The sequence below is a fragment of the Cyrtonyx montezumae genome, unplaced genomic scaffold, assembly GCF_038088225.1.
Source record: "Cyrtonyx montezumae isolate F1298 unplaced genomic scaffold, pur_monq_1.0 scaffold_0, whole genome shotgun sequence".
Taxonomy (NCBI): Eukaryota; Metazoa; Chordata; class Aves; order Galliformes; family Odontophoridae; genus Cyrtonyx; species Cyrtonyx montezumae.
In genome coordinates, this window is record NW_027071824.1 from 34,219,858 (window position 1) to 34,245,880 (window position 26,023).

Here is a 26,023-nt window from a genome sequence, read left to right on the forward strand (position 1 = left end):
AGGCTTGCAAAATACAGTTCAGAGCATACTGTTGCTCTCTGGTTTTTGCACTGCATCAGCTCTTTCCACTGATTTCGGTTGAAGCATTGCAGAAGCTATCTATAATTTTGACAGTGGTATTGTTACCTTTCAAATCAGCATCATAATTGCTTTGTCTGGGGTTAGCTTCAAGTGTACTTGTTCCCACTCACAAAAAGCCTCATAATTTGTTTGTATGACATTCTTATGTTACAGGGAAACACAACTATGATCAGAAAAACAGCAATACTACTGAAAATGCAGTTTGTTCTCTTGCAGTAGCAATTCGAATGCAGGTTGGTGTAACTTCAAATGTGGTAAAACTTGGTGCTCTTCCTGTAAATTGTAGAAACTGCTTCCACGACTTCAGTTTTTTCATGTTTGTTTTTCTCTTTTGACAGTCCTACTTACCTCTCCTTTTAATAGCAATTCTTAATCAGTCGAGGTGAGTCATGCCTGTTGCATTTAGTTGCATTAAAAATCAAACGTGTTACAGCTCTGATGACTGTAGTAAAGCTTGCCAGAAGCACTTTTATCAGTAACCTAATGTTACTTGCTCTTCCAAGGTCACAAAGATTATTTATTCTTGCACACATTTTTTTGTCCTGTGATGGATAGAAGGTCCAGAAATGCGTTGTTTTATTTGGAAGCAGCATGAGTCAGTCAGTGAGCAATTAATATCTTCCATTCTCAGTTTAGACACTCAAAGATTTTATTCTAGTTAGGGATCTTTTTTTCTGTGACTTATGTGTTAATGGCGTTGTCTCCTTTTGAAATCTGAACAAACAAAGGCACAGTCATAGAGCAGCAGTTGTTTTTTCTTTCATCCTGAAGCCATGAGATGGAACGATTATTTCAATTGTTTTTTTAATTAGCTTTTGCCTTAAAAGGTTATTTTGACATACTCTCGACATCATTTGAAATTAGTATTCAATATTTATGGTACAGCTAGTGTGTGCTGATTTCTTGTTTAAAAACAGAACATGGTAAAAAATACAGAGCAATGGATCCAATCCCAGCAGCTCAGGAAGTGGGATCTCCGCTGCTTGAAGCTTCAGCCTCTCTCACCAGTGCCTAGGTAATATGTGGTTTTGGTTTTGTTGTTCTTTTGTTTCTTTTAATTTCTTCTTAAAAAACAAAAAACACAACAGCCAAGTGTTAAATGTGACAGTGAACCTAAATATATCCCATACCTAGTTTCTAATATGCCTACCTTTGTCTACATGTTGCACTTTTTGCTGTATGCCTTCCTGTGACCATGGTCTTCTGATTCCTATTTATTTTTATGATGTGTATTGTTACTAACCTTTATTTTTGAAGACCTAAAACTGATAGGTTTCACTGAGGGAGGGAGGGTAAAGCCTTGTTGAACATCAACAGAAATACAAGGTATAAAACGTTCTAGTACTGAATCACTCAAGTGGAGGAGGGAGTTTATGGATCTACTTAAGGTCCTTTCATTTCAATGGCATTTTAAATTGTTTTTATTTCCTTCTGTCTTAAACTTTTCTTACCTAGATGTAAAGAACAGGAAGCATGTTTATTCTTATAACCAGAATATTTCCCATTAATTTCTATCATTAACCTCCCAAAGCCCATGTGAGGGTTTCTTGTCTGCCCTAGTAGAGTTGGTGACACCTCCAATGTTTCAGGCAGCCTGAGTTCTTGGCTGTGCTCAAGTAGTTGCTGAGTATTGGTTGTGGTGGGTGACAGAGAGGGGAGCCATGGGCTTGAAAGGAGATTTTTGCAATGAGGGAAGACTTTGATATTTGTGTGTGCGTATTTGTGTGCCTGCACCTGAATCCCATTGCTGTGTTTTTGAAAAGCTGTAGCAAAATATTTTCTTTTAAAGCACTTCAGTTTATTTTTTGCTGCCTCTTACAACCTTTTAATGGGAATGGACACAACTTGCAATTTAAACTAGAGCTGCCAAAAGAATGAGTTTTCTGTCATTAGCAGGGCCATAAAAGGGGAGAAATTCTTGAGCTTTCTCTGGACCAACATGTAATAGCACTCTGAGAGTTAAAGTTTGAAAAATGTCCTTGAATAATATAGTTAAACAATAGATTAATGCATGTATTATCATGAACTTGTTGGCAAAAAAAAAAAAACCTCTCCAAAAAGCATTCCCACCCTTTTTATGTCAATGTGTGTTTATTATAATACATATATACGTATTTAATGTACAATGCTATAAAGTACAACTCGCTATAGGGCTTACATTTATTTGATTGCTCTATTGCTTTATGTCTCTTTTGCCTTTTAAATGTAAAATATGGTATCAGATGGAAGGTATCCTGCAATAAAATACAGTCTTATAGTAGTATACAACATTGCATGGAAGCAGATGGAGTTTTCATTGAAAATTAGGAAAGCTGCTAAAGCACTAAATCTAGGAACATCTGCTTTTTGATTTCTGTGAGAACTGGGTGTTAATTGAAGTATTTCCAAAGGTTTTGGAAACAAATGGAGGATTTTCTTACCAGTGTATATAGAAAGCACTCTCCGTGACATAGGCTTAGTAGATGTAAAGCCTTCCCCACATCTTTTAAATCTTGCATTTCATGAAGTATGATTTGATGCTGACAATAGTATACTGCTTGGTTAACAGTTCTCATTGGTGCAGAAGAGCCTTTGTTGCTGATTTGCAGCTTAATATTGAATGACATAACGGAATAATCTTAGTATTTCTAACATATATTTATGTATAACTACAACCTAAAAGACCTAGCTGCAAATGTAATCTTCTAAAGATTAGTTATAGTCAGGTCTTTAATTTCTTGTGTTTTAGAAAATATATTTCATCTGGGAACGTATACTGACATAACGTTTTGTATGTATTGTTGAAGGTTCCTAAGGGAACTTCAGATGAGGAAATGATAACAGCAGTGGTTTTACACAGGGAGAACATCCTCTGTCAATTTTACTTGACAAATATTTGTATTTAATTTATCTAAGAATTCTTTCTTTCAACTTTGTTACAGTTTTATCAGTTTTGCTTCTTCCACTTTTTGCTAGTCGTAGTACCTGTAGGATGGAAAAAGCCTTATTGCCCAATTGTTTCTTCCAGAACTCAGAGAGGGCAGTATTTGTGACAAGAGAGATGAGGGAAATAGGAAGGGCTGAGATTGCTGCAGGAAGTCTTGATTATCTGTCTTGAAATTTGAAAAAGTAGCTTCTATCTTTTAGTAAGGAGAATTATTTTGTTTAGTAGGAGGTTATTTTCTTTGCTTTTTGTTTTTTAAAGCAGCAACGCAAAACACCATGTTAACTGTCTGTTATGCAAGTCTACACCCTTCTTCCCTTACTGAATACATTAATTGCTTTATTCAGAAGATAGGTCACTACACAATTTTTTTTGGTTTAACCTTCAAGGGACCACAGTACCATCAGCTTAACAATGTTTCTTTGGTACTCAAGCTGTTTTTGTTGAGTTTGAAGAAAACTAAATATTCTGTGTCATGTGATGTTTATGAGCTACTACATTTTGTGTTCTTGATGTATTTTTATGGCTAATTGTGTTTGAAGAAATGCATAAGAAAGCCAAAGGAAAATCCTCCTATGCAAGAGAGTGTGCTTGGTATGTCCTTGACGGTGATCAGATGCCAGCTGAGTACATGCAACAAAATGATCTGCATCCCACTAAGTGCTGTGGTTGAGTAGCTTCTTACCCCACTGTATTTGATTGTGTCAGCATTTGATTCTGATTTCTGGGGTTCACTTAGATGTTGCATGGTGGAAAAGTGACGTGTTCAAGAAGTACCCTTGAATATAATTGAATGATGGTCCTAGTTTAGGTTATCAAGATCTTCAAAGAAAGGTGTACAATTTAGGTGACAAAAAATGATGGTTTGCTGGTGGATGTGCAACAGCTAAGTCCATGCTTGAGGTTTATGTTTGGCAGTAGTTCTGTGTTACTCTGGATATTTGAGGTCTTGCAGACTGTTTAAAAAGTCCAGGACATTAGCTTTGATGCTGTTGCCAGATTATGTCTTAAAAATTATTGCAGTCAACCAAGACTACAGGAAGGAGTTTAGCCTAGATAAGCTGGAAGTAATTAATCCCTTGATAATTTTTTTAGCCAATTTTCATGGTGGTGTGAGCAATTCAAAGCTAAGGGAGATGGCTCTTAAAATCTTGTGTGCCTGACCCTGGGCACTACTGCTGTTGGAGCTCACAGCTGCTAAAAGCTTTGGGAAGCTTCAGGGAAAACTAGGTCAAGCTCACACAACAAAAGTCCATGAAGAGGTATTATATCCAATGAGCCCAGGTGGTCTAGGTCAGGAACTGTGGATGCCTCACGTCCCCAGGCTGCAGCCACCTTCACTCAGGCAGCCCTTTCTCCATGTTCTTTTTCAGGCTCCCGCTTGCAGTCCTTGGAGGAAGTAGTTTATGAGCTCAAAGCACTTCTGGTCTGAATCCTATGCATTAACCTAATATTTAGCAGCTTTCAATTTAACTGCTTTGAAGTTGTGTGGAGAAGTGAGGCTTAGCTCACTTGGTGGTGCCCTCTGATGAAAGGCACAAGGTGCACAAGTATCATGTTTAGCTAATGTGTTTATGTGATTCTTGGCCAAGCAACATATGTGCTTTTTACTAAAGTGCATGTGCTACATGCACTTCCTGGGAGGGAGGAGGAGAAAAATACAAACAGAAACATTCATTCCATTGGGATGTGTTGGACCATCCAGCAGATAGGTCTCTAACGTGAGATGAAAGCATTACGTAGTATTTGGAATCTGATTAAATGAGAGAGCACTGTGGAAGTATAACAATTAACAAACATTGCATGTGATTTTCAGTATTATACTAGGTGCAGCCAATATTTAGATTTGGTTAATAGAATGTGAGAGAGGATTGAAAAACTGATTACAATAACCCCATTGTTGGAGTATTTGCTGTTGTTTTGTGTTCTGTCGTCGACCACCTAAGCTGAGAGAAATCTCCTGGCTTCTATTTGTTTTCTTTTCCAGCGATATTGAGATTTCCCGAGCGCAGAGTCCAAAAGCTGTTGATGTACTTGCCAAGGAGATAGGATTGCTTACAGATGAAATTGAAATCTATGGCCAAACCAAAGCCAAAGTACGTTTGTCCCTGCTGGAAAGGTTAAAGGATCAACCAGATGGAAAATATGTTCTAGTTGCTGGGTAAGAATGCACAGTAATGTGATTAATGTACACCCTTTCCACTCATATTAATATAAACATGCAGCTTACATCTTTTTAATATACTGCACAAATAAAAACCCTGAATGTTTGGGGCTGTATGTCTTTCTGTTCTGAAAGCAAGCAGTTTTTAAATTTTATTTATTTTTCTAAAGTAATGCAACCTTTCTGCTATATGGAAGTAAAGTATATTTTCTAAAGTTTTTTCTAAGCTTCTTAATCTTGTCTGTTGTGTGGAGTTTTTCTTATTGCTTTATAAGCATTTAAAATGTTTACCTTGAGTATTTAAGTCTGTGTGTACTGTGGCTGTTTATAAACAAACAGAAGCTGCCTGCTAATCTTTTGATATTAACACCAAATACCTTTTTTATTGAAGAATAGATTACATATTTAAATAAGCCATGTTTTTTCTCCGAAATGTAGACATGTCTCCAGGCAGGCTTATCCTGCGCTCTGTTCCCACGATTACAGAAAATACTACGCTCAACTGGATTTATGTTCTTCTTTTTTGAAGATCTGCTTTTTCTTTTTTCCCTCACTTAGCGAACAAAATGCCTTCATTCACCTTGTTTATTAAGTGGAAACATCTAATTGTAATCAGATGTTACAGTTCTCATTAATATTTCAAATGCAATTTGTTCTTTGTAGTCTGAATAAATCTTTCAGGTTGCTTCTTTGTAAATAAAACCAGTTGGGTTTAAAATTTATAACTTCAGGCTTATCCAGAAAGAGAAAGCTGTTCTTAGGTAGTTTAATCTACCAATTCCTCAGTCAGACAGTGTTTTAGCAAAGCGTTTGCTTCAGTACCTTCATGCTTTAGTACCTTTCTTTGGGACTGCCTGGATTTTTGGCTTTGTCTGAAGTGGAGCTATTGCAAACTGAGAGATCTAATGTTAAAAAGCTGAGGCAAATGAGTTGTGAAACTGCCTTCAAACCTGTGCTATAAAATTGAAGTAATGAAGATTTTCCAGAAGGACTTTGGAGCAGTTGTTTAAGATAAAGTATCTGGTTGAGCCAGTTCTCAACTTTGGTAGAGTTTTATATTATCTTTTGTTTTCTTGTGACTGGGGAGCAGTATTGACTGGATTTAAAGAAAGCTTCTACTGTGCACATACAGGCTCATGTTGTCAGCTGCATCAGTTAGGCATCACACACTTACAGACTGTGCCATGCTTCTCAAGCAACAGAGTTTCATAAAAGCAGAGATGACTTGCAGATATCTGGAAATGGAGGATGGTATGAAGTGAGACTCTATCTAGGTGGATTTTAATTGTCAGGCTCACTTCACCAATACTTCATACCTTTTTGTCCCCTAGTTTCCTGGTTTGAGCAAGGTATCTCAAGAAGTTATCTCTGTGGTTTGTTGGAGCAGAGGCAGACAAGCATGTATGTGGAAGGAAGGGCTTGCTAGCTGAATTTGAATTTCATTCAGCTAGTCAAAGGCTTTGACTAGCTGAATGAAAAACTAGGAGCAAATAGAAATTTGTCTCCATGAGTTCATAGGGTGTGTGTAAAGACTCAACTGTATTTTACACTCAAACAAAGAAGGGTTGGTTTTGATACCTACAAAATTTGATTAGCAATATGTTGCTATTGGTAACCTCTCTGAGGTCATTGTATCTCATGTAGTAACTGTAAAACTACTTTTGCATAGGGGTTAGTAGGGAGTGCTTGGGCAAGGTAGCAATAATAGTGGAAACCTTCTCTTCTGGAAGAGTTCATATTTTGAAATGTTGTAATTATCAAATATATATGATGTATATTCATGTGTTCTCAGCTGTTCTTGTTTGCTAATTGGCTATAGCAGGCAGTCATCATTTTAACAAAGCTGAGCAGCTACATCTGGTAAGAGAATGTTTAGTACAATGAAGAATGAGCACCAATCAGATATAGAAATTGGAGCAAAACAATATCTTCACTTGCCTTCTTCATGCTCTACCTGCCAAGGCAAGGTCAGCTAACGCCTGCCATTTGGATTCTTATGTAGGATTACCATAAGCATAGATATTTAGAAACTACTTCAGTAAGCTATGGTGTATAGGTCTTCAGACTAAGTTTTCAAGACTCTAAAGGAAAAATTTCAATTTTCTGCTTACACTTCCGAGTATTTGGTCTGATGGAAATATTTACTGTATATAACAAGGGTTTATGAGGGAGATATTTCTGCCTATAGCAGGGGAGTTGGAACTAGTTGATCTTAAAGGTCCCATCCAACCCAAACCATCCCATGAGTCTATGCCAAATTTTCATAAGCAAAGGTAGTAAAAAGTGTGTGTGTGTATTCAACAATCTGGAGAATCTCCATATATCCATGATGCAGCTGGAGACATTTGTGCCTGTAACAGGGCTTAAATGTTTCATTATGTCTAGGAGTTATGAATATTTCATGCAAATGCTCTTCTAGTTTATTCCTGATGTGCCCATAGTTGTTGGTCTGAATAGCAACAAAGATACATTTTTTCATTAATGGTAATGGTTACATATATGACTTTTTAAAACATTACTACTAATTCAGAAGTCTTACAGACACTTTCTGAATGCACAGAAGTACAATCAAATGCAATACACATTTGGTGTGCTGAAAAGTTAGTTTTGTTGAGCAGATCAAGTAACTCAAAATTAGTCATCCAGGTGATGATGTTTCTCTGTGAATTCCATTTTCTTCTGTGCTGAGAGCTTTTTTCCTCACCCTCATTTTTTAATTCTTATTTCCTACTACTTTTTTGTGTGTGTGATTGTAATTCTATAGGACTCATATTAAGAGCCATTGGGGTCAGATCCATCGGTTATCTTGGAGTAATTAGCTTTTCTGCATCAACTGCCTATGTTCAAGCTTTTAGCATGCTAAAACAAATTCTGTTGCAGGATATGTTAACTTAAGCTGCCTCCCATTCATTGCACAATAATCTGAATATGCAAATGAACAAAGCCTGTGCTGACATAGTAGCTACATTTAGTGTCCAAGGTAACTGGGCCATGCATTCAAGCATGTAAACTGCATACTGGTAAACACAACGTGAAATCTTCATATAAAATTTGTTGCACTCTGTGTGTGTTCCAATCCTTTGTTTTTAAATGCAATTATGAAATATGCTTTTTTTTGTTCTCTGCAAGAAGTGTGTTGGTTTCTGAATGCTGAAACATTTTATACTAGTGTTTTTTCCTAACTTTAATAGATTATTTTGTGTTGAGCAATTTATTTTATAAGATAAAAGTACACTGAATAAATGCTATCTTAATGCTCCTTCAAGTTGTATGATGGTAACTATTTTAGGAACAGAACATTCAAATTTGGAGTTGAATGTACGGAGGGTAGGTATGTACTAGTTTGTATTGCCGTTCACTGTATTTCTTGGCCCAGAAGTGCTTAGAAGAAAAAGTGTAGACATAAAGGAAAGAAAATATGTGGAAGAATAAATAGAAAAAAAATACCACTATCTTGATGCACTGAAACAGTTGAGAATCCAAAGTAAAGTCATGACTGAGACTGTCAGGTATTTATAGTGTCACTGTGTAGGTGCTGATGGGGATTATCTTCTCTAAGTCTTTGACTATTGAGAGTTTGTATTTGTGAATTCTTGAGTCTTTTACTGGCTTTGTTTAGTTACTGTAGCTTAACAGCCATCACTGTGCTTTCGTATCTAGAAGCTCCAGTCCCACTTTCAAGATGACAGTGTGGTGTTGTAATGCTCTAACCTCAGAAAGTGGCGTAAGTTCCAACTTTCCTGTGCTCAGAGATAAATTTCTGACAGTTGTAAACTTGGGTGAGAGATTTATTTGGGTAAGACTGTAGTTTATGAGAACTCTCTTGCCCATCTCCTTGATGGCAAGACTTCACAGGTTTCCATGCGGAACAAAGGAATGGTGAACTCTTTAAAATGTGTTGAAGATAGGAAACTGGAAGAGAAGGGTTGTCACATCCAGTAGAGTTCTTACTGAAACAATGGCTTTGGTAGCTGTGAGGAGGTTATGGCTGGTGCAGTGTATCATTTCTGTTTGTTTATTTTCTCCTTGTCAGATCTCTTTTAGCTTTCCCACAGAAGTAGCTCCACTGTAAGCTAATGTGATGTATAACAAACAAACAAAGTCTACATGTCCTTTTCTTTGTTTTGATATACATAAAGAGAGAAGGCTTCCTAGTGTCACAGAAAATTCATTTTGCCAAGGCGATGTTGACCACTTGGTAGGTTGCAAAGTAAGTTTAGGCAGGGAAATGACTGTGGGATTTCTGTGTTTAGAGTGAAAACATATTAAAGAAATGTGAAGAAGAATACAAATACGTGCAAAAAAATCTCTTGACTCTCTTTAAAATTTACTGTATTTTAAAGTGTTTTTTTTTTCCCCTAGATTTGCATGAGGTCAGAATTGCAGTATCTGTTTAAAAATGCACAACTGAGCTAAAGTTAGCCTCTGGCAATTGTAATTTTATACTCATGTGAGCTAGTGACCTCAGTTGCAAGTGTGTAGGCTCAGTAGTGTAGCCAGCAAAAACATCTGAACATCTACAAAACTGCTCAAATGGATTATTTTATTTATAAAAACTGATCAAAGTAGTCCAGGTACAAAAGGGAAGATATTTAAAATAAACTTTCTAAGGAAATGATTAGAATAGAAATCTGTTTCAATTTCAGGCTTTTTATGTTTACTTTTTTTAATTGGTATTTAAAACCAAAGTTGAGGTATCAATTGAAATTGTTAAATGACTACAACTCTTAGAGTTTATCCTGTAGTCTCCAGGCTGCTGCTGAACCCCTCAGAGTCAAAGGTGCTGTGCCACGATGTCACATGTGAGATGAGAAGTTGAAGGCAAATGATTGTCTAGATCAAACTGACTTTACTGAATACTGTGATTTGCAGGAGTCATTGTGATTTGTTGATTACATTAGGTGGAAAGAGTCAAGTTTCTGTTCTTGACTTCTCAGGATTTTTGCCTATTTCCACCTTCTTGAATGGACAAGAATTTTTGTGTCACACAAGAGCTGTAGACTATTTAGGGAAGTCTGTTTGCTGATTTTCTTCCTCTGTCACAGCTGCCTTTATACATTTTGAGCCTTTACCTCTTCATCTGAAAAACTCTAGTTTCAGGAAAACCATGGATCACAGGGTTTCTCAGAAGGGAAGAAAATCGATTAAAACCCATTTGAGGAATACATTGAAAATGTAGACTCTTCAATCCAAATATTTTATATTGCGAAGATCCTATCAGCAGTGATGCGTGGCTACAGACTGCTGTGGGCTTGCAGGAGTACAGTGGGGAACATAAGCTTGCTTTAGTTCACTTTTAACTCTTACTTGTTGATGGTTAGTTCTGTCAAGAGTGCCACATTCACAGTGGGGCTGTGACTGGAGCTGAGTACCAGTGTACTGGAAATTGAGTCACATAGAAAAAGCCAGACAGGTTAGCAGAGTATTTTAGTAATGTAGTGTTTGATGGTGTGAATCTTCTGGAATAGGTAGATACTATTCTTCATACAACTGCCAACGTGCATTTTGGCTGCAATTGAAGTATTTCTTTTTCAGTTTCCTTTCTATACTGAACAGTAAGCTGCATCTTTGATTTTACTTTTTCATGAGAATTGTAAAGTTCCTAGGCCTCTCTGCATGCCAGACTAGTCTGCCTTGGGAGGCACTTGAACAGTAAGCTAGTGATATCTCTCTGAATTCCATCAAATGTGAACTTCACAGTATTTTTAAAGATACCAGTCACCATCAAGCAGATCCACAAGTAATAGTTGTTCTGTTATCAGTGTAACTCCGATGTGCACTGAGTTTTTTGTACAAAGTCCTTTACAAGTAAGTTATAATAAACAGTTACAAGTATCTGTATCACAGCAAATAGTTTGAGTTTGGGTTTTTTCCATTTGTTTGGTTTAGTTTTTTTCTTTTTTTCTTCTTTTTTCCCCCTCTTTTTGTAACTAATAGCTTTAAGTGTTATCTTGTTAAGTCTTTGAATGAGAAGTCTTTGAATGAGCACAGTAATGCCTCAAGATTAGTTTTTTATTATCTAAATCCGGCTTTAATACACAGGAATAAGAGGATCAAGTGAAAGAGATTATGGCAATGGAAAAAAAAGTGAATGAAGCAGTAGAACAAGGAGAAAGTATAGTTGTCATCATTTAAAGAGGATTTGGGCAACCAGCGTTAGTATAGCAGTCAGGGGAGTGAAACCGGTAGTGAAAGTGAGTTGATCTGTCTGTAATGCTCTAAAAGAAAGTGTCTTGTGAACAAAGCAATGATACCAGAGTGGTAGGAAAAATGGAAGTGTGGAGCTTAGCAAGACTAAATCAGGAAGAGTTGGCTGTCAAGATATCATACACTGAACAAAATATCTATTCTTGTAGGAGTTAGGAAGGTGAAAGTGAAAGAAATGAAGTAGCATTTTGTGCTCTTGCAGTAAATAAGGAGCTAAGACAACATGGTATGGATAGAAAGACAGGGATCAAAACCACTATTTAAAGGAGATGAAGTGGATTCTTCTTAGTATCTGCTCTAAATCACACAGGTTTTGTTGGCTCTACAAAGCCAGCAAAAGCTCTGTACTTTGCTAAAATTCTGAGTGAGAATCCTGCAACAGATTGTGCTGCAGAAAAGGCTTGTGGGGAGATCCCTGAACAAATGCAGCTAGTACTTGTAGGGTTGTAGGGTCCAGGTGTCACAAAATATGATAGCCAGCAGGTTTCTTCATAGTCAGTAACTAAGGCAACAAAAGCTGATGTTTTTCTGAATTCAAGTTTAAATAATAAAAACGAGTGAAGAACTGGTTGTAGCAAACAGTCTTCTATCAGTTACATGACAAGATAAGATAAAGGTTGTAGGCGCAGGAACAAGTTACTAGAAGATAAACCAGCCTTAGCTTTTCAAACTGTTAGCTTCACCAGAATTAATGTCTGAGAGCTTAGCCCTCCTCTAAAGTTAAAATGGTTTCATCTGTTTGCTGAGAGAAAAAAATGCTACATTTTTGCAGTGCATTGGTAGTGAGATAAGAAACAAATGAGACAAGACTCTTTTCAGAGGGAGAGATGAGGTTAGGCATATAAACCTGTAAAACATATATATTTTTTTTCTGTAGCAAGTCACTTAGGTGAGGAATTTGGCTGTGCTAACACCTTGGATGTCAGGGGAAGGAGATGGTGATATGGAGCACTACAACTAGTGATCTTGGGTCTCATTTAATATTTTTAATGACCCAGTGCAACAGGTCAGGCAGTGCTGCTGAAGTTTTGATGATGCAAAGCTTGAAGTTATTCTGATATGGAGAAGGACCTCAGATATTAAACATGCTTTGCAGAATGACCTTTACGACCAGAGTATAGGACATGGGGAGAGTAATCTAGTATTAATTCAAGATAGTGTGGTTGGAAATGAACAAGGATTTTTGCAGTAAGGTCTGGGTAGTGGGAATGGCACAACATGAGGGAGAGGCAGAAGATTCTCAACTATTAGACAGCAGTAAGTTGGTAGGTGGCACTGCCTGTGTCATGAGCACAGTGTATCTACAAAGCAAAGACTGGCTACTAGTCTTGAGGGTAAGCAAAGAGCCTTTGCTTCAGGGAAGACTAAGGTAAGCAGCAAAAGGAGAGACTTCTTAATTACCTTTCAAGAGTCTTTTGGGGATAGTGCTGTCAGAAATGACAGAAAGCAAGAGCTGTTTAATCTAAAGGACAGAGATGGGAGGTATATTGTTTTACCAATTTGTTAAAGTGAGTTATGAACAGGCCTAAAGTTGCTGAGAGTCGGAAGGTAGTCTTCTGAAGGTATGCATTTCTTCCTATTTTTAAACAGGAGCATCTGAAAGTGTAGAAGACAGAGAGGAAAAAGTAATTTGAAATTTCAAAATGGATGATGCAGTGATATTATGTATTGAGTGTTGAGGCTTCTCAGCCTGAAGAAGAGAAGGCAAAGGGGAGTCCTTAGAGTAACCCTCCAGAGCACGATAGGGGTCTACAGGAAAGCTGTGGAGGGAGTTTTTAAGGGAACGTAGCAAAAGGATAAGGGGGAATGGCTTCATACTAGAAGCAGGTAGATTTAGACTGGATGTTAGGAAGAAATTCTTTACTGTGAGGGTGGTGAGACACTGGAACAGGTTGCCCAGAGAGGTTGTGGGTGCCCCCTCCCTGGAAGCATTCAAGGCCAGGCTGGATGGAGCAACCTGTCCTAGAGGAAGGTGCCCCTGCCTATAGCAGGGGTTGGAACTAGATGATCTTAAAGGTTCTCTCCAAACCATTCTGTTATCATGATAATACTTTCTGTAGAGCACTGATCATCTGACTTCTCAGTTTTCTCTGTTTAAAAAAAACAACCAAACAAAAAAAAACCCAAAACATTGGATATCATCTCTTTATGGGCCTTTAAACTCTGTCTTAACCTGCAGACTGCTTAAGGGGAAGCTCCTTCAAATATTTGCAACATCTCAGTTTGGGTTTTAGTGATCTAAACTTTACTGGTTTTCTGTTGCCATGTGATATGGTCTGTGCCTCTGAGAGGAATGACATTGGAAAAACTGATTCCCTTTTTCAGTTAAAGGAGTGTAGTTCTAGGAAGTCTGGATGACTGAACAGTCTAGAGAGTGTTACTGGCTGTGCTCTTAGCTTTGATTTTTGGCAAACTTTATGTTATAATCGCTGGCAAAGATGACTGAGAACAAATGCCCAAGTTCACTAAGTCATGTACTAAGTACAGTACAAAGCCATCAACAGACAGAATACTATTTCTGAAGTGTCTCAGTTCAGAGAATCTCTTACTGATATACTAAATATCATTATTTCAATGAAACTTGAGTTTAAATGTTACACATCTGAAGATAAATATTTTTTTCCCAGAGCAGTAGAGAAGATCCTAATTAGGCTTGCCTCTTGTTGCTTGAATTATTCTAGACATGTCTTGCAAAGGCTTCATTGCTGCTGCTTTTTTTTTTTTAAGAAACAAAAAATAATGGGATCCAATAATGTAAAAAAATCATGTGTGACAAGTTAATGTTTGTCGTGTGTTCAAATTTTATTGGACAAAGAAAGGCTTATGTCAGTTTGAATTGACTGAACTAAACTGTATCTTAAGGCAAGGAGACAGATGTCTCCTTGCCCTTGACAATTTTGTTAGTGCTGTTATTCAATTTGAATTGTGATCTGTGGACAGCAATGCCTTGCCAAAGTTTCTAGTTGGTAAAGGAAGTGTTTCTAATTAGCACTAGGTGTGTTAGGTCAGGTTTTGAAGAGGAAATGTGATTGAGTTTCTTTTTTACTAGGATACGTGTGCATCCTTGTATGTCCTTGGGAACGAAGACTGATTTTAATGACAGCTTCAGTAAGATACTTCTCTACTGGTAATAGAGCCAGTAAAGATAAGAATGATTGCACTTTGCCAGAAAGCAAAACTTCAAAATTTGTATCAGAGTGATGTGTCTGGGATGGACTAGGGCTTTATTCTTTTCATGGTCAGAGAGAGAAATGAGCCTCAAATGAAGTGTTGGAATGTGTTATTGAGACTGAGGAGGTATGTTCCTACTTTAAGAAAAAACCATCCGCCTCACAGATTTTTAGCATGAATCATAAAGAAATATGGTGACCCTTGAAGCAGAGAGGACATAATTTAACTTTAGATGTCTTTCATTCACGGAGTTTTTTTGCATATGAAGTCAATAGTGGCTGTGGAGACCACCCTACTGTTTTGTTTTTGTTGTTTTTTTTTTAAAGTAACATGCTGAAGATGAGGGAATGCACCCCTTGAGCTGCATCTCTCAGAATTAGTTAGAATGCACTCAGAGTTGCTTGGAAAACAGTGAGGTTATTTGTTCATTTGCTTGTTTGTTTTTGATGTTCCAACATGCATTATTCTTCTCCCAACCTATAAATATGTTCCCTCCTTCATCCATTGCTTGAGTCTGTAGAAGCTTTCCACTTTGGAAAGTCGACCGTAATTATCTCTTCATTAGGGAGACAAACATAGGGATACTAACCTCCACTTGAAGACTCTGGTTTGTGATTGGATGTCTTTCTGAAATGCCATCCTATTCCAGACATGGCTTCTTTTTAGCATGAAGTTTTTGAGCTGCTGTATAGGTGATCAGACTGTGATTGCAATTGTCCCTCATCACTCTTAAAAAGTATCAAGGAAATTAAGTGCAAAATAAATCATCTTCAGATAAATATACTGAATTTTCTGTCCTGCTTTAGTTAAAAAAACAGTTGATCCATCACTGCTGAGTGTTATGATGATGTGTCAGTTAGAGATGGATAGTTAAGCTCTGCAAACAAAAATGTCAGTTGTTTAATTTAAAATATGCAATTGTTTCATTCATCGTTTCAGCACTGGGAATAAAATATCTCCTGAATTGCAAAAGAGAAGTATTAATACTTGCCCAGAGTATCTTGATGGATGGTTTGTTAATGAAACTGGTGAGACTTTTGTACTGTAATGAAAATGTCTAAATTCAATAAATTCTTTTTAGAACTGTTGCCAAAATAATCTTCTCTTGTTCTGCTATCATAGTGAATTGCTTAAATAGAAGACACGTGTATATTGGCATTCCAACTTGAGCTAGGGAATAACATTGTGGCAGTATTTTTGTGGAGATAAAGTAATCTTATTGAAATTTTATTGTACAAATATTCTTCATTGAAATCAAAGCCTGTAAGTAGTGATATCCTTATCAAGGCTGACATCAGCAAAGAATTTGATTAATCTTTTTTCTTCTTTTGCTAGAATAACCCCTACACCCCTAGGAGAAGGGAAAAGCACAGTCACAATTGGACTTGTTCAGGCTCTCACTGCACACCTTAAGATGAATTCCTTTGCTTGTTTGAGACAACCTTCTCAAGGACCTACTTTTGGAGTTAAAGGTATGTAATATTTGCAGTCTGCGTTATGTGTTTCAGGTTAAAAGGAAATGTTGCATTTTTCTTATAGCCTTAGTTACTTCACTAGTTCAATAGATTGTCTTAACTGTAGCATATTTTATGTAGGTTGCTCTGAAAGGAAATGCCTTCCTCCTGTTTCCATGGAAATTACAACAGATACAAGGAACACAGCAACAGTATCTGACAGAGAAAATTCTTAGCTACAAAAGACTATTTTTCAACATAATTACTACCACCATTAGGTATGCCTTTTCGCCAGTGATGTACAAGAGCCTGCATGTCATGGTCGTAAGCATCTGCACCAGCAGACACGATTCATTGTTTCACAGCTGCTGTGATGGCGTAGCTGCTAGGAAAATGTTGCCCACTCAGCCCAACTTTGGCTGTGCTGACATCCACTGTTTGGCCTCCATAAGTGTTCATAAGCGCAGATGAATGTCAATAGATGCTCTTTCTTCCACATGGAGGAATTCAGTGACATGCATTTGCTTCCTAGGCACTTCTATGTCAGATGCCTTTTTGTCAGATTTCTCCTCTACTGATGTCTGCTGCATGGCAACAAAATGTAATGTAATATTGGTGGGAAGGTTCAACATCTGCTGTCATACCATCACTATCTGCTTCTGATGTCATGGGTCAACGGAATAAAATAGGAGGCGTTATTTTCAGAGTAATTCTCCTATTTTTAAGTACCTTATAATTAAGGGGTTCTCTCACGCATCTTCCCAATATTCATGCTCATATTCATGAACTTATCTGTACTGATAATGCAGATAAAGGATAAACTTAATGGGAGACAGGGGGATGAATTAGCCAGTAGGTGGCTTTTATGGGTACACATCTCTCCAGACACTCCTCTGTCTGGAGGCACTTGCTGTCTTCGAGGAGGAGTCCTCAGTCCACCTATATTGAATTGAAATGTCCACACCAATGAAGCTGACGGTGATATGTATGGATGTATGCCTGCATCATACATTTAACTAGGGCTGAACTTCTTGAATTGTCCCCTAAATTCTGGGCTGCTGTATTTTTGCCTTGAAGGGCTTCATGAAGGGCTTCAAGGCTGAGTAAGAGCCAGCTAGAGTTCTAGCTTCTCTTCAATGTTGATTGGAAGTAATACAATCTTCTTGTTGGTTTTTTTTTTTTTGTTTTTGTCCATTTCTCAGCTGACACTTGTGCCTAACTGGGCAAACACTCCCCATCTGCTCTACTTTGCTCTGCTGAAGTTTAAGTTAACAAGTTTGATTTCAGCTGGAAGGCTCCTGGTGCTTGGTGCTTCTCTGCCAAGGCTGGTGCACATGGGTGCATTCATTCTGCTGCTCTTGTGTAGGCTACAGCAACACTTTTGCCTGTGCCCTGGGAGGCAGTGGGGAAGGAGTACTCAGGCAAGGGTGTAAAAGTTTCATTCAGAAGCAGTACTTGCTCGCGAGTACTGTGTCTTTCTACGCAACTGCTGCATGTGCCATGACCATGCCCTAAATCTGGACAGAAGCAGAGGGTAACACTTTTTTAGTCAAAGTCTGGGCCAGCCATTGTGTGAAAGCTTTCCCTTCAGTTCAACAATTTCTATTTTATTGCCTGATGAAAAATACCAGCGAGGTTTATGGAAATACTGCTTTTTGGGGTACAATGTTTATTCTCTAATAGAAACATAAATACTGAGAAAATATGTGTTGAAAACTGTATGTTTCAGTTTGTGTGTTTAAGATGTTGGGTTTTGTCCCCAAAACTAATGTGAGTGTGATAAGGCCACATGTTTTCTTGTGCAGGTGGAGCAGCTGGTGGTGGATATGCTCAAGTGATTCCCATGGAGGAGGTGAGACAACAGTGGAGACAACAAAACACTGTCCCCTGGGGGGGTTGGGCAGAGCAAAGTGTTTGGAGCGGCATTTGGACTATGGTGATGGTCTTCCTGGAGAGCTGATGTGGTCTTCACCATCTTCATGCGCCTGCTCTGAGATGTATTGGGTCTGTGGCATTACAAGTTACTGTATGTGCTTGTAACAACTCAGCTGTTAATCCAATGGCACTGACAATATGGAAGAATTGTTTTCCCACTCTGAATTAATCCGTAGCTTTCCTCTGCCCACAACTAGGTGTCTTTCTGTTGAGAATGGTGTTATCACTATTCTTCAAAAACTTCTGAAAATTTTGTGGGCTCTTGAAAAATCTGGCTGGGTGGGTGCTTTTGAAATACTCCCACTGTGAAAACAGTGGTAATATGAATTAAGCCTCCATTTCCCCTAGCACAGCAGTCATGGTGTTAAGGGATCTGCAGATTTGTGAATGGGCTGAAACATAAGTCCATGCGTTGTGTTCCTTGTTGTTTGGTGGGTGCCATCTGTACTAGATGCCTTGCTCATCCTCTCCTTTGCCTGTAGTACACATTTCTGCCCGCTTTGGCAGGGGAGTTGGGCTAGATGATCTCTAGAGGTCCCTTCCAACCCCTACAATTCTATGATATCACTATGTGCTCAGAGATGTGTGTGCACTGTAACAGAGTTGAGTTTTGCTTTCTGTAGAGTAAAATGCAAGTATATTCCCTGAATGAAGAGGCAAATTAGAATCGTTTAGTTCATATAATGTCTGTGTTCACCATGCTTGATCAGAAATATACAATAGTTTCACTCCACTTTGTCTCCTTAGTACAAGAGGAATGTGGGCATATTGGAGAGTCTAGTGCAGGGCCATAGGACTGGTGAAGGGACTGGAGAAGCTCTCCTTTGAGGAAAAGAAGAGATAGCTAGGAAGAGAAGGGGATGAATCTTATTGGTATCTATAAATATGTGAAGGAAAGGTGCAGAGAAAATTGAGCTCTTTTCAGTGATGCCCAGAGCCAGAGCAAGAGGTAATGAGCATAAACTGGAACACGGGATGTTCCCTCTGAATATCAGGGAGCGTTTCTGCACTGTGAGAGTGGCAGAACACTGGCACAGGCTGCCCAGCAAAACTGTGTAATCACTTCTGTGGTGATTGTTGGTGACGTGGAATTGGTCACTTGTTCTGCTTGTGTGGAGAGATTAGACAAATGACATCCAGAGGTCCTTGCCAACCTGACACAGTGTGTGGTTCTGAGGAAAGAGAATTCCAAGCTGATGAAGTGCCGTAGTGAAAGTGCACAGCTGCTTCAGAACACTCATGCAGCATTTAGAAACCTTTTGCACTAGAGTACAATCACAGTCAAGTGCTGGTGTCAGCTGTTGGTGGTGCCTCTTAGCTGTAAGTACTACTACAGTGCAATTAAAACTGACCTTCCATATTGTTGTGTCAGATACAGATATAAAAAATAAAATGCTTATGTAAGGCAAGTTCTGATCTAATCTAAGTGGCCTATTTCAGATTTTTCCCCACAACTTTGTTGGATAGCCTTTGTATCAACAAATTTTGTGCCTAATCTGTTTTTTGTTGCCTCTTCTTCTGTGGCTTGTGGAAGGCTGGCATGAAATCAGAAAGCCAGTAGACACCATTTTCTCTTGGGAATTTGGCAAAAAATCTGCACATCTGATCCAGGTCAAACTCATGCACTGGTAAAAAACTGAGTTTATATCAGTGGAGAAGAACTGTAGCCCCGGGTTTTCCATTCGTGGATCATTTAGGAAAGAATAAAGACATGCAGCTTTGTTTGACTAAGCTGAGGGTAGCTGACCAAGTACTCAGATGAAAACAAACCCTTCGTAGGAGACTAATGTGAGCTGCAACCTAAAGGATATGGTAGTATTTTTTTGTTAAAAAAAATTTGAGATAAAAGGCTTTTAACTTGATCTATTTATTAAAACAAATTTGTAATTTTCACTATTCAGTTCAATCTTCATTTGACTGGAGATATTCACGCTATAACTGCTGCAAATAATTTGCTGGCTGCTGCTATTGATGCTCGGATCTTGCATGAGAGCACTCAGTCTGATAAGGTGAGAATTGCTTTCTAATCAACATGTGACATTTTTTCTTTTCATTTTTTTTCATAAACTGTGTTTCAAATTAAGTTGACTGTCTTTTTATATTTTCACTGTGTGAATGGAAACAATGGCTGAAACCATTCTGTATTCTACTGGGAAATAATGCTTTTAGAATATATTTTTTCTGGCAAACATATATTGTAAGAGAGTCTGAAGATAAGAATCTTACGCCCAGAGTCTTGTCAGCTATTTCAGACTGCACTAAAGAACATAATGAGAGATGTTTTCTTTCTCTACAAATCTTTTTCTAATAATTTGTCTATTCTTTCAAAGTTAAAAATTACCCTTCTGTTATGAAGTTGTGTGATATATTCAATGAAGAAGATGTATTAAAAAAAAATAAACTATATCCTCTAATCTCTACTGAGTCTTTCTGTGATATTAAAACAAAAGCTAACCTGAGTATTTAAATGGAGAAAATGAAGAAATAGCCTTTTTTTTTTTTTTTACAGCTGAGCGATATTGTTTGGGCCAATTTGCAAAGAACAGTTACAATTTGAGTAATTTGGCCCTTTGTTTGACTTTTAAAGGATTCCCAGTTTCAAAAATAATACATATTTTTCTTATGAGACATAGAAACATGGTGATTTTGATAACTGAATTTAGACTATTAGATCATAGGTGTTGTTTAAAAGCCCACTACCTTCTCAGAACTCCTTTTAAGTCAGAAGTTCACAGCTTGTGTCATTGAGAAATTCATACTGAAACTAATCTGAATAAAAGAAAAAGAGGAGCCTCTTATTTTAAAAACTTATTCTTTTCTTTGTATTTTTTTTTCTAGGCTTTGTATAATAGGCTGGTTCCAGTAGTTAATGGTGTGAGAGGATTTTCTTCTATTCAGCTTGCCCGTCTAAGAGTAAGTTGTTAATGTTGTCCCTTTTCAATTATGGTATCTCTTTATGAAGGATTCTGTTATGCAATTTTTCCAAAATTATTTGACATGAGGGGCCAAGTTTGCATGAAACTCTCATGAGTTTATTAAGTCCAGGCTCTTTCAAAAAAGCATCCTCTTTAAAGTAATAGGGTCTGGGTCTGATATTATTGTCATAACTAGCATTTTTGCTGTTTTCTCCTGAAATAAACCAATAATGTTTTTCAAGTGCAGTGTCTTTCCTTATGACTAGAATTTTAAAATACTTTTCCTATTATGGTAAAGTCATATTTGAAAGCTCAGATTTTCTAATGCTGCAGTATTTTGTGATTTTGAAAGGTTATTGTAGCATATATGATGGGATTTTATTGATGACTATTGGACAGTGTTCTTCCTGAGGGACTGAAGTATATTTGTGTGCGTAGCATATTTTTGCATCCCACTGTGCTTCCATAAGAACTTCCTTTCCAGTTCATGTATGAATAATATATCCAGTTTTCAAGCCGTCATTCAGATAAGTAGCCAACAGTACAATCAACACTAGTGTTAAGGAAAAAAAATATGAACCCCTTAAACACAAACTTCAAGAACAACTTCAATCTTCTGTGTCTATTTCCTTTTTTGTTGTTGGCTTTTGAGTCCTGCTTGGTGTTGTTTCAGAGCCACTGGATGGCAATGGGTAGCTGCCAAGTGCATGCAGAGCTGTACTTGGAATTAGGGGGTGAAAAGGAGGATAAAGGTAATACCAGCTTCTCTTGTTTAAAAATACTTTTGTGCTGCCTGATTAATTCGCTGAGGAATGCTTTCTACTGCCTGAGAAAATTTTTTGAAAACTGCAGTTCTGAAACAGAATTTTCTGATTCATCTGTACGTAGATTCAACAAAGAAACTCCCCTTCCCCCAAGAACAGTTTGTGTTGTTGAAATCCTGAATCTATAAAAGTCAAGGTTTATTGGCACATTTGTGGTATATCACAGAGTTTACGGGCTACCCAAGCAGAATATTTTATTTCATTCTAAGATGATTCATGCAAGATGACACATGAATGGGTCTGTCAAAGATTTTCACGAACTAGAGCAAACAGTTAATCATCTGTTTTATTAGTGACTGGTAAGTTTGAATTTTCTCTTAGGTTTACATTGAGAGTTTCTCCTGTCTCAGAATGAGATCTCTCATTTACTTGTCTGTGAATATTTCTCCTTTTTAAATTTCATTTATTCATCAACAGTGTTCCTGTTTTACTTAGATGCCTTCTTATCTGCTTTTTTTTTTTTTTAAGACAGGGTTGATTCTGACTTGCTTCTTTCACAAGTGTTTGCATAATGTGGGTGCAGTAAGCCAGAACAGCTGTACCATTTGAAGAAAATAGCCATTTATTTGCTTTTCCTTAATTTCTTCTTCTGTAGAGACTGGGGATAAATAAGACTGATCCTGAGACTTTAACAGAAGAGGAGATCGTTAGATTTGTGCGCCTTGATATTGACCCTTCTACCATAACATGGCAAAGAGGTATGTAACCAGAAAGCTGCACTTCAGTTTGGCTGTTGTACCATTTGCATCGTTCTACCTGAATCAGAGCTAACTGCTCTGTGAATCTAAGAACAGCTTATTTGCAAGAGAGAAATGGAGGTACATAACAAATCTGGAAGCAGCGTATTGCTCTATGACTTGGTTAAGTACGTACAGTAATTCTAGAGACTTCCTAATATTCTGAAGGATAGATTGTGACAGTTCAGATATGTCCCTTGTCTTTCTCACATCCTAAAACATGTTAAAACTGTTTTCAGTGCATTTCACGTATCTTATCTTTCTCAGTTGTGCCTATAATGATTTTTGGATTCATATGGTTGTATGTTTTTTATATGTTCTATTCTGCCGTTTCTGTTAGTACTGTAGAATTTGAGAATATGTAGATAGAAACCAAAGGTAACTAACCTAATCTGTGTTTTATCACCCCTTAAATGGAATTCCTGAGGAAATTAGGGTCCTAAGTACCATGTAGTGGGAGGAAGGAACATATGGTAGTTATGAAAGCTCCATGAGAAATGCCCAGTAAGAGTAAATGGCTGAAATCTTGCTTTTCTCCGAGCCCACTCACAATGCTGAATTGAAACTTGTGTACAAATGAGATTCAAAGTCCCTCTTCTGTAATTATATTGTCTTTTACTGGACAAACAAATCTGATATTCTCCAAAAACAGTAGGAAAAGAGGAAGGAGATGTCTCTGATCTTCTCTACAGACAGCCTCTCTGGATATACTTTGTTCTCAGCCTTGAAATGAAGAGGATTTTGATCTGCATCTACTAGATGAATGACTTGAGCAATTCTAACTGTAGTCTGCATTAAATGTACCTTCTACCCTTTCTTTTAGGGCTGGTACAGACTGAAACATCTGTAGGGCTAAGGAACCTGTAAGAGTGAGGGTCTGTTTTTGTATTCTACAGGGATTTTGTATTCTGTAGGGATTGCCTTTCCTGGGAATGAAAGGTCTTGGAGTTCAGACTCTTCTTTTTCTAACAGAAACATCTTCCTATTGTTTATTCCTAAGAAACATCCTGATAAATTCTCAGCAGATGAGTGCTTTTTGATGATTCTCACTCCTTCATTTTGGTACCTACTAAGTTGCATATTGTCAGTGCAGAACTTGGATTGCAGTGATTGTTAGTGAAGTTAGCAATTTCATGGGATTTTTTGGATATGCCCTGCAATACTTAACGTGCTTCCAGTTTAGAAAGACAGTTGTCTAAAACTGAAGTTGTGCTAAACAGCACGTGATTGTTCTGGCAATTGAAAAAGCCTTTCTTTGAAAACTGTGCAGCTGAATGTGAAGTTACTGTGATGTGCAATAAAGTAACTTGTCTGTCGGAACCAATGTGACAACGTAATTGTCCTTTAAAAGAGAAATAGAACAAGGTTAAGTGGTCTAAAATCAATTCTTTACAAGTCAACAAACGAGCAAATGATTTGAGTAGGACTGAGATGCATTATAGCTACAAAGGGAGATTTTTCATACATAAAGTATTAAGTGCAGGAGAATGTTGAGTATCTGTTAGCTGAAAATATTGTTCAGAGAAATTGTATTTTAGTTATTTCAACCTGTTTTCTAACGGTATCAAGTAGAAGGCAGAAACCAAGTCACTGCCAACACTGACATGCAGAAGCATGGTTGTTTGGTTAAGCAGTGCTTTTCAAGTGACCAAATCTTACATGCATAACAATATGCATGCCTGGATATAATGCATGTATCCCCAAGTCCTTGTTAATATGTTTTGCTATTCTCTTATTTCAGTTGTGGATACAAATGACAGATTCTTACGCAAGATAACAGTTGGCCAGGCAAATACAGAAAAAGGATTTGTCCGTCAGGTATGTAAAAGTAGCTAATACATTGCATCCTGGACAGGCTTTGCTTCAGAGTCTGAGAGATGTTTGCTACCCTCTAATTATTTAAACATGTCTCTTTGAATTGCAGTGCTAACATCTGTTGATGTTGTATAGGATTCTTGCAGTGAATCTTATTGTATTAACGAGTAACTGAAGTTTCAGAAACAGGAATCAATGTACAATATGTACAAAGGGTCGAAAGAACTTGAAAAAGATTCTTAGTGGTTCAACCTTGTCTTCTTATGAATATAAAAGGTACATTTACCTTTGCCTTTATAAGGTTAATCTGTACCATTTTTTCTCTGTTTTTAATTTTTATTTGCAAGTCCCTTGTAGCATGTATGCAATCTAATTTACGTTTAAATTTAGTGTTTAAAAAAACCTTGGAGGAGAGGAGGGAGCATTGTGTGTTACTGGTCCGAATGGTGACGTCTGAAAATTACCAGTAACCTTCTATTGAAGTTTTCATTTTCCTGTCATGTGTTTCAGCTTGGAGATGTAAAAATGTAAGAACTTTAAGCATGTGCTTAATTTTAATATGTTGTCTTGAAGGTGCCATTCTGAAAATGATAACATGTTCTTTTCAGTGGTGTGAAGAGCTAACCTATGTTACCACATGAGAGCTTCTGGAAGTTTTTTGAAGACTTTCTGATAATTTGAAAGCCAGATTTTACTGACACTGTCTAACAAGTATTCGTGGTCTGGCTTGAGCAAATTCAGATGTGAAACAATGCAATGTGAAAAAGCTCTGCCAGGTTGAACAAAGTCATTGCAATTATTTGAAACTGCTGCTAATTTGATTATGATTGTTGTAATCTAATAATCTGGATAATGAAGTTCTTTGTAATTTTAGACCTTCACTGAGCTTTGTGCCTAAATAAAGACAAAAAAAAAATAGTGCTAATGTTTCTGTTCAGACAGACCAGAGAGAGAAATTGCAGGGAAATGCTTATTCCTTTTGGTTTTGAGCACATATGATAGAAACTTTTCTGTCTATAACTTACAGGAAGCTCGGTATTAGCTAAGACTTGTCTCTGCTAATGGGCTAGGGCAGTACTTTGGTACACTTGAGATGGTTTCACGTGTTTAGATTTGTTTCACTCTGCCATTCTTAGCATGTGGCATTTTACCTCCATAATTATGCTGCTTGATTAAATGTGAGGGTTTTTTTGATATAGTACCAGTTGATGTATGCTGTCAAATGTTGCTTCTGTACTGTTTTGGCTAAAATGACCTCAATGCATTCAATTTTGATGCTTTGGATTGGTGCGTATCCATTTATATTTTAACATGGTCTTACTGACTCAAGAAATAGGGAACGGTTAGGAAAATTCATTTCAGAGACTAGCCAGAGATCCAGATAAAACAGGACTTCATGATTAACAGATGCATTTTATAAACATTTGGAGTGATGTTCTAGCACTCTTAAAATCAATGACACCTGTGTAAAATGGCAGAGCACAGCAGGCACAAAAGTATGCATTTTAATGAAGAGGGGTGCTGTGATTTCTAAGGACTATTACATGACTGATGGCCTTGATCTTGCAATTGAATCCATGTGGGTGGATCCTTTCCTCAATAGAGAACTGGCTTTACAGCTAAGGCTTCTGTCAGCACTTCGTAGGTGTGTAAAGGTTATTAAGAGTTAAAATAGCATCTGATAGCAAAGTCTTTTGTGGCTGTTTTTTCAATTACATATTGTGTCACTCTTCGAGTGTCTACCTGGGATTCTTTTTATGGCCTTACAGGTTTATACAGCAACAATGACTGAAATTT

General features: G+C 37.5%; 1 protein-coding gene across 1 annotated transcript in view; it reads left to right on the forward strand.

Annotated features, from left to right (window-relative positions):
• The window catches only part of MTHFD1L (methylenetetrahydrofolate dehydrogenase (NADP+ dependent) 1 like), a 135,980-nt gene that overhangs the window by 19,702 nt on the left and 90,255 nt on the right, over positions 1 to 26,023 (forward strand). Inside the window, exons 9-17 of the mRNA XM_065732137.1 lie at positions 235 to 314; positions 999 to 1,096; positions 4,992 to 5,165; positions 15,882 to 16,018; positions 17,806 to 17,852; positions 19,837 to 19,944; positions 20,774 to 20,848; positions 22,270 to 22,372; positions 24,153 to 24,229. Coding sequence (XP_065588209.1) covers positions 235 to 314; positions 999 to 1,096; positions 4,992 to 5,165; positions 15,882 to 16,018; positions 17,806 to 17,852; positions 19,837 to 19,944; positions 20,774 to 20,848; positions 22,270 to 22,372; positions 24,153 to 24,229 — 899 coding nt within the window. The remainder of the gene's footprint in view (positions 1 to 234; positions 315 to 998; positions 1,097 to 4,991; positions 5,166 to 15,881; positions 16,019 to 17,805; positions 17,853 to 19,836; positions 19,945 to 20,773; positions 20,849 to 22,269; positions 22,373 to 24,152; positions 24,230 to 26,023) is intronic.